Below are 8,492 nucleotides of genomic sequence, written 5' to 3'. Positions count from 1 at the left end.
GTGGTCTCATTTGCTCTCCAACATTTCAACCATGTGCTCACCCAGACTCGCACCTATCAGCTTCCCAGCTCGTACTGCTTCTCCTTGCCCCGCCATCTTTTTGTAGCTTTCTCCCCCTTCCTTTCCAGTCCTGATGAAGGGGTTCGGCCCGAAACGTTGGCGGTTTATTTGATGCATCAGCTTCTGGTTTCGGGGTGGGGCACGAAACACTGCAGAGGATTGAAATAAGCTGGAGGAAGTTGTCAGCTCCACCATGGACACTAGCCTCACCAGCATCCAGCATATTTTCAAGGAGCGATACCTCAAAAAGGTGGCCCCCATCACCCAGGACTTGCCCTGTTCTCACTGCTAGCATCCGGAAGGAGACTGAAGGCACACACTCAACTTCTTCCCCTCTGCCATGCGATTCCTAAATGGACATTACTTCAATACTTTCAATGCCTCAATACTTTCTCTCCTTTTTGTCCTAACTTTTTTAAATGCATATACATATTTACTGTATTTCACAGTTTTTTAAAAAATTGTGTATTGCAATGTAGTGCTGTCGCACACCACCAAATTTCACGACGTGATGGTAAAACTGATTCTGATTCTCCATAAATACCGCCCGACCTCAGTTTCTCCAGCATTTTTATTTCCCCAGCTCCGTGATCAGCGGATCTGCACCCCATTGGTTCCATGAACCCATCAATCATTTCCCTTCTCCGCCCTGCCGGATTCCGATTGGCGAAGCCAAGCTGGCAAGGGGCGGGCTCGCAGATCGGGGACCATGGACCGGGAAGACAAGTGGCCGACGCTCGATATCTCCTACAAGGTAGGCCGCTCTCGGGCTTCCATCGACCGCCGCCCGTATCCGAAGATGGAGAAACTTCTAGAGCGCTAGTCCTGTGGGACTGGGCTCGGCTCCGTGTCAGCTCATAGGATGTGAGCAGGTGGGCGGAACCGCCGTGCCCCTCATCCCAGACAGGGAGCTGGAAGCACGAAACGCCGGGTTAACTGCTCCTGCTAAAGGAGAGAGTGCTGCAGACACTCACCGGAAGAGTGCACACTTCCATCAGTCCAAAAACTTCACCTATTTATTGATGCTGTCGGACCTGTACCATTTCCTGCTTTTATTTCGGATTTCCAGCATTTGCATTTGTGTAATTGTGCCGCGGGAAAAAAATAGGCGTCACTTATCAACGTTATACACACCAGAAACTGCGGAGTTGTGTGTACCGCTCAACGTATTACGAAAATCACCCCCCGGGACTTCGTCTACTCTGTACAGTGCCTCAGTGAATGAGCATTATTAAAGTCCCCGCCCAACATTCTGTCTTCGCCCTTTTCCCGTCGGGCAGAAGGCACAAACGCCTGAAAGCACATATCCCCAAGTTTATGGTTAATTTCTGTTAGTTATCAGGCCCCGGACAGACCTCTTATGCAATAACATGGCCTTATGATATTGCAACGTACCTAATTGGGATCTTGCACTTTGCTGTCTACCTGCGTGCACTTTCTCTATTCTGCATTGTTATTGTTTTATCGTGTTCTACCTTAATGCATTGTGTCATGATTCGATTTGCATGAGTAGTGTGCAGGACAAGTTTTGGCCTCGTCGCTCAGGTTGGAGGAGCAACACTTCATATTTCCTCTGGATAGCCCTCAACATGGTGGTGTGAACACCAATTTCTCTAACTTCTGAAAATTTCTACCCTTTTTTCCATTCCCCATTCTGAGTTACTCTTCACTTGCTCATCACCTCCCTCTAGTGCCTCTCCTCCTCTCCTTTCTTGCATGGTCCACTGTCCTCTCCTGTTTCCAAATCAGGTTTAATATCACCGGCATACGTCATGAAATTTGTTGGCTTTGCGGTAGCAGTACAAAGCAATACATAATGATAGAGAAGAAGGTGGAATTACATTAAAAAGTTAAATAAGTCATTCAAAAATGGAAATGAAAAAAGTAGTGAGGTAGTTCCATATCGATTCACAAACCAGATGGCAGAATAAGCTATTCTTGAATTGCTAAATGTGTGCCTTCAGGCTTCTGTACCTCCTGCCTGATGAGAACAAGGGCATGTCCTGACTGATGGAGGTCCTTAATGATGAACACTGCCTTTTTGAGGCATCTTCAAGGAATCTAATTCCTTCTTCAGCCCCTTCCCTTTTCCATTTATCCCCTCCAGCTTCTTTCTTTATCCCTTCTGCCTCATCCACCACCCACATACCATCTATCACCTGCTGGCTTGTTTTTCTTCCTCCTCTCCTCCCCCACCTCCGAGTTATTCTGGCTTTTGCCCATTCTGTTCCAGTCCTGATTAAGGGTCCAGTCCAGAATTGTTGACATTTTATTCCTCTCCATTGATGCCACCTGACTTGCTGATTTCTTCCAGCATTTTTGTGTATAAGAGGTCATAAATTATTTATAAATTTTACTGTGTAATTGTGTTGGCATAGCAAATGCATTTGTTTGCATTACTGTATTTGGCAGTCCTGTGCAGTAATTATGTTTGCTTTGGAATATGTCAAATGTTTTAATTTAACATATATGTTAAATTAAATAAGTACAGTAGTGAAAAATTTGAATTAAAAGTAGAAATAAAAAGTATTGAGGTAGTGTTCATGGGTTCAGTGTCCATTCAGAAATCTGATGGCAGAGGGGAAGAAGCTGTTACTGAATTAGTGAGGGTGTGCCTTCAGGCTTCTGTACCCCATTTCTGATGGTAGCAATGAGAAGAGGGCACGCTCTGGATGGTGATAGGGTCCTTAATGATGGATGCTGCCTTTTTTGAGGTATCATTCCCCGAAGATGTCTTAGATACTACGGAGGCTAGTGCCCATGATGGAGATGACTAATTTTACAACTCTGCAGCTTATATTGATCCTGTACAGTAGCCCCCTGCACCCCCCCACCACACCAGATGGTGATACAGCCTGTCAGAATGCTCTCTGTAGACATACCAAATCTATTCAAACTTCTAATGAAATATAGCCGCTGTCTGGCCTTCTTTGTAGCAGCATCGGTATGTTGGGGCCAGGTTAGAAGTATTGACGACAAGGAACTTGAAATTGCTCACTCTCTCATCTTATGAAAATAGTTATTGAAAAATATATAACTGGTTCATGAGTTAAAACCCTGAACTGGGACAAGGCTATTTTTGACGTAGCTTGCAAGTGGCTGGCACAATAATATAGTAGATAGCACAATCACTTTACAGACACCAAGTGTAAGATCATTGTTCAGTTTTGCCACTGTCTGTAAGGAGTTTGTACGTTCTCCCCGTGACTGCGTGGGTTTCCTCCGGGTGCTCTGGTTTCCTCCCACAGTCCAAAGGCATATAGATTAGTGTTAGTGAGTTGTAGGCATGCTATGTTAGCACTGGAAGTGTGGGCTGCCCAGTTGATTTGATTTGACACAAGCGACGTATGTGTATGTATGTATATTTGTCACTGTATGTTTCAATCTACGTGACAAATAAAGCTAATCTTTATCTTTCTTTACTCTTTTGATCAGGGGAGGCTGTTTGCAGATAAAGGGAGGTCTAGCAAGGGCAAGACTTTTGAATGTGAGATGGGGAGAATTCAGAGCCAACCTGTTGTAAGAGCAACGCACACAAAATGCTGGGGGAACTCAGCAGGCCATGTTGCATCCATGGATAAGTGTAAACAGTCAACATTTCAGGCTGAGGCCCTACATCAAGAGTGGAAAGGAAGAGGAGAAGTCAGAGTAAGAAGGTTGGGGGAGAGGAGAGGAAGAACCACAATGTGGCAGGTGACAGGTGAAACTGGGAAAGGTTGAGGGGGTGAAGTAAAGAGCTGGGAAGTTGATCAGTGAAAAATATAATTGGCTGATGAAGTGGGAATCTGAAAGAAGAGGACAGAAGGCCATGGAAGAAAGGGAAGGGGGAAGGAGCACCAGTCCTGATGAAGGGTCTCACCCCGAAACTTATTTCCATAGATATTGCCTGGCCTGCTGAGTTCCTCCAGCATTGTGTGTGTGTGTTGCGTGTTGCTTTAGATATCCAGCACCAGCAGATTTTCTTGTGTGTGTTCTTGTAAGAGTCAATAGGAAGGCTGCCGAAATGTGGGTACCTTGGTTGACAAGGGATACTGTGGTTCTGGGCAGGACAAAAAAAAAGAGGCGTATGTTAGGCAGCTGGGATCGAGTGAATCCCTTGAGTATGAGGGATGTAGGAGTACATTTAAGAGGGAATTCAGGAGGGCAAAAAGACAACATGAGATACTTTGGCAGATAATGGAAATGAAAGTTCTAACGTGTATATTATGAGCAAAAGGATAACATGGGAGAGAATAGGTTCCCTGCAGGATCAGTATGGTTATCTGTATATGGTGCCAGAGGAGTTGAGTGATGTCTTAAATTAATATTGTCATGCAAGCTAGGGAATTCAGAAAAGAGGATGTGATGCCTTAAAACATATCTGCATTACAAAATACGAGGTGCTGGTAGACCATTAAGGTGGATAAGTCTCAGGGACTGATTAAGTGCATCCCTGAACTCTATGGGAAACCAGAGAAGCAATTGCTGGGGCTCGGCAGAGTAATTTGTATCATTGTTCGTTGTAAGTGAAGTTTTAATATTGTGTCTTTATTTATGAAGGGCTGCAGTGTGGTAGAACATAGAACAGAATAGTACAGCTCATTACAGGCCCTTCGGTCCACAGTGTTGTGCCGACCCTCAAACCCTGCCTCCCATATAACCCCCCACCTTAAATTCCTCCATATACCTGTCTAGTAGTCTCTTAAACTTCACTAGTGTATCTGCCTCCACCACTGACTCAGGCAGTGCATTCCACGCACCAACCACTCTCTGAGTAAAAAACCTTCTTCTAAGATCCTCCTTGAACTTCCCTCCCCTTACCTGGTAGATATTATTTATGAGGACTTTAGCAGACTTTTGACCTGATCCCACAGGTTTGGAACATTACGACTCATTGGATTCAAACTGGCTTGATGAAAGGCAAATGGTTGGTTGTTTTTCCAGTCTGGAGTCTTGTGTGTCATCTCTGTTATCAAGTTGCATGGGAATGTAGTTGGTCTGGCTAGTACGTCTGCAGATGGAATCAAAATTGGTGGTAGAGTGGGCAGTGAAGAAGGTTATCTAAGATTACAACAGGATCTAGATCAACTGGAAAGCGAGCCAAGAAATGGCAGGTAGAATTTAACCAGAACAAATGCAAGGTGTTGCATTCTGGGAAGCTGTACTAGGTACAGACTTTCACATTGCCCTAGAGAGCGTGGAACAGAGGGAACTAGGGGTACAGGCACATAGATCCCTGAAGGGGAGGACTCAGGTAGGTGAGATGGTGAAGAAGTGCTTGATGCACTTCCCATCATCAGTCCGGGCACTGAGTTCAAGAGCTGGGGTGCAGAGTTGAAGCTAAACAAGAAATTGGTAAGACCACACTGGAGTGTGCAGTTCTGGTGATGTTGCCAGGATGGAGGCTGAATAGGCTCGGACTTCTCTCTCCCAGCATGTAGGATATTGAGGTGACCTTGCAAAGGTTTATGAAATTATAGGCAGATCTGAAGTGGATTTATTATTGATTTTCCCAAGTAGGAAAATCTAAAATTAGAAGGTATAGGTTTAATATGAGAGGGGAAAGATTTAAATGGCACCTTAGAGACACATGGAGGGTGAGGAGTACGTGGAACAAGCTGTCAGAGGATGTTGGTCGGACCACATCTGGAGTATTGGTATTGGAGTTGGTCAGACCACATTTGGAGTATTGGTATTGGAGTTGGTAAGAAGTTGGTCAGACCACATCTGGAGTATTGGTTTCGGAGTTGGTAAGAAGTTGGTCAGACCACATTTGGAGTATTGGTTTTGGAGTTCGTAAGACCACATTTGGAGTATTGGTTCTGGAGTTGGTAAGAAGTTGGTCAGACCACAGTTGGAGTATTGACATTGGAGTTGGTAAGACGTTGGTCAGATCACATTTGGAGTATTGGTATTGGAGTTGGTGAATCGTTGGTCAGACCACATTTGGAGTATTGGTTTTGGAGTTGGTAAGACGTTGGTCAGACCACATTTGGAGTATTGGTATTCGAGTTGGTAAGGTAAGGTGTTGGTCAGACCACATCTGGAGTATTGGTATTGGAGTTGGTAAGACGTTGGTCAGATCACATTTGGAGTATTGGTATTGGAGTTGGTAAATCGTTGGTCAGACCACATCTGGAGTATTGGTATTGGAGTTGGTAAGACGTTGTTCAGACCACATTTGGAGTATTGGTATTCGAGTTGGTAAGGTGTTGGTCAGACCACATCTGGAGTATTGGTATTGGAGTTGGTAAGGTGTTGGTCAGACCACAGTTGGAGTATTGGTATTGGAGTTGGTAAGACGTTGGTCAGATCACATTTGGAGTATTGTGAGCAGTTTTGGGCCCCATATCTAAGAAAGGATGCCCTGGCATTGAAGAGGGTCCAGAGGAGGTTCATGCAAATAATCCTAGGAATAAAAGGCTTAATCTGTGAGGAGCGTTTGATGGCTCTGGGTCAGTACTGACTGAACTTTAGAAGAATTGAGACCTATCAAATGTTGAAAAGCCTAGATAGAGAAGACTTGAAGAGAATGTTTCCTATAGTGGGAGAGCCTAGGACCAGAAGACACAGCCTCGGAATACTAGGAGATCCCTTTAGAAAAGAGATGAAGAGGAATTTTCTTAGCCAGAAAATAGTGAATCCGTGGAATTCATTTCCACTCACAGCAGTGGAGGCCAAGCATTGAGTATATTTAAAGCAGAGGTCAATATGTTTTTCATTAGTAAGGGCATCAGAGGTTACGGGGAAAAGGCAGGAAAATGGTGTCATGATTGAATGACGGAGCCGACTTAATGGTTCGTAGAGCCTAATTCTGCTCTTTTGTCTTATGGTGGAGGTGGGTACATTTGAAAGCTTTTAGACAGATACATGGAGGGATGTGGGCCAAATGTGGGCAAACGTGACTAGCTCAAATCGGCATGGACAAGGTGGGTGGTGCGTTCCCATGCTGTATAAACTCTGACTCTATCAACCATAGTGTAACGTTGTCAGATTTTCAGAGCACATTGTAACAGGACCAGGCTGTAATTATTTGAAATTCACGCCAATTGAAGAGATGACTCCTTTGGGGAAGGAACAAGCCGCAGACCGTTTATCCTGAGGAGGCCGTCTGAATCAGTGACAGTAACGTTGGGAATTTTATAAATTATGCATGCATGGTTGTTGTCAGTTACCTGGAATAATGACTGTGGATAACTATACAAGGACACTAGGAAATAGGAGTAGGTGAAGGTCACCTTTCCCTCAAGCCTGCCCTACCGTTCAATCTGCCCCGGGCCTCAGTTCATTTTCTCAAGTAACTAATCATTCAAAAATGTACCTACCTCTTCCAATCCCCACTGAAGTATCATCCACAACCCTTTGGGATAGAGAATTTTATAGATTCAGCATCTTTTCTCAGAAGAATTTGTGCACCTTGGTTTTAAATGACCGGCCTCTAATTTTATAACTATGCCTTCTTTGTTGAGACTTCCCCACTAGAAAAAAATCTCGCCATCTACCTTGTCATTTCTCCAGAAGCTCTTACAAAATCACTCCACATCGTTCCAAACTCCTAAGAGACTAATTCAGATCCAATTTCTTTAGCTGCTCATGGCAGGACAATCCTCTTATCCTAGGAACTACATAATGAATCTGTCTGAACTGCCTGCAGTACCAGTATCTCTGTTCATTATGCATAGTACTCCAAGTGTGGCCTTGGCCTCACCGATGTTCTGTACAACTCCTCTGTAATTTAATGTCGGAGTGATAATTGCCTTCCAAGCTACCTGCCAAACATGAGCAAAAGTTTGTGATTCCTCTTACAAAGGTGTATCATCTTGCACTCCTCTGTGTTAAATTCCATTTGTTTTAGCCCACTCGCTCAACTTTGCAGAGTCCAAATATAAACTGCTTATGGAATTTTACCATGCTGTGGTCACAACCTATTAACTATGAGATCTTTATAGCGACACAGTAGCATAGTGGTTAGTGTAATGCTCATTGTACTGCCCGCACTGAGGTGGAACATCAACTAGACAGTCAGCCAAACTCCATTCGGAAATAACACGTGACTCGGTATAGAGTCTGAGCTCCTTGCATTTATTGCATGACATAACGAATAAGCAGTGAAGAAGCTTCTGCTGTGGAAACAACAGGATGGCTTTTGAAAGAAACTTCTTTAATTCCTAACAAAACTTGGCAAATACTTACTACTTCCTGGCTGCACAGGAAGTGACCTAATACAAAACTGAAACTGCTCATTAAAGTAAAAGCTGAATGTGCTTAGCATCAATCAATTGCCTGAAAAGTAGAACAGTTGTTATTGTGGCACCAGCTGTCTGTAAGGAGTTTGTACGTTCTCCTCTTGACCAGAGGGGTGATTGGGGTTCCTCTTAGATTCCAAAGACGTTTAGGGCTAGTAAGTTGTGGACATGCTATGTTATAGCATAACACATAAAGGTATACCACTC

At 44.1% G+C, this 8,492-nt stretch overlaps 1 protein-coding gene across 1 annotated transcript in view; it reads left to right on the top strand.

The window, feature by feature from the left end:
* The first annotated feature begins 732 nt into the window (after positions 1-732).
* nipal3 (NIPA like domain containing 3) overlaps positions 733-8,492 on the top strand; it is a 59,905-nt gene continuing 52,145 nt past the window's right edge. The window contains exon 1 of the mRNA XM_073034525.1: positions 733-814. Coding sequence (XP_072890626.1) covers positions 770-814 — 45 coding nt within the window. The 5' untranslated portion in view covers positions 733-769. The remainder of the gene's footprint in view (positions 815-8,492) is intronic.

Source organism: Hemitrygon akajei, chromosome 32 (assembly GCF_048418815.1).
Source record: "Hemitrygon akajei chromosome 32, sHemAka1.3, whole genome shotgun sequence".
Taxonomy (NCBI): domain Eukaryota; kingdom Metazoa; phylum Chordata; class Chondrichthyes; order Myliobatiformes; family Dasyatidae; genus Hemitrygon; species Hemitrygon akajei.
The sequence above is the reverse complement of the archived record's forward strand: the minus strand, read 5'-3'. Positions and strand labels throughout refer to the sequence as shown.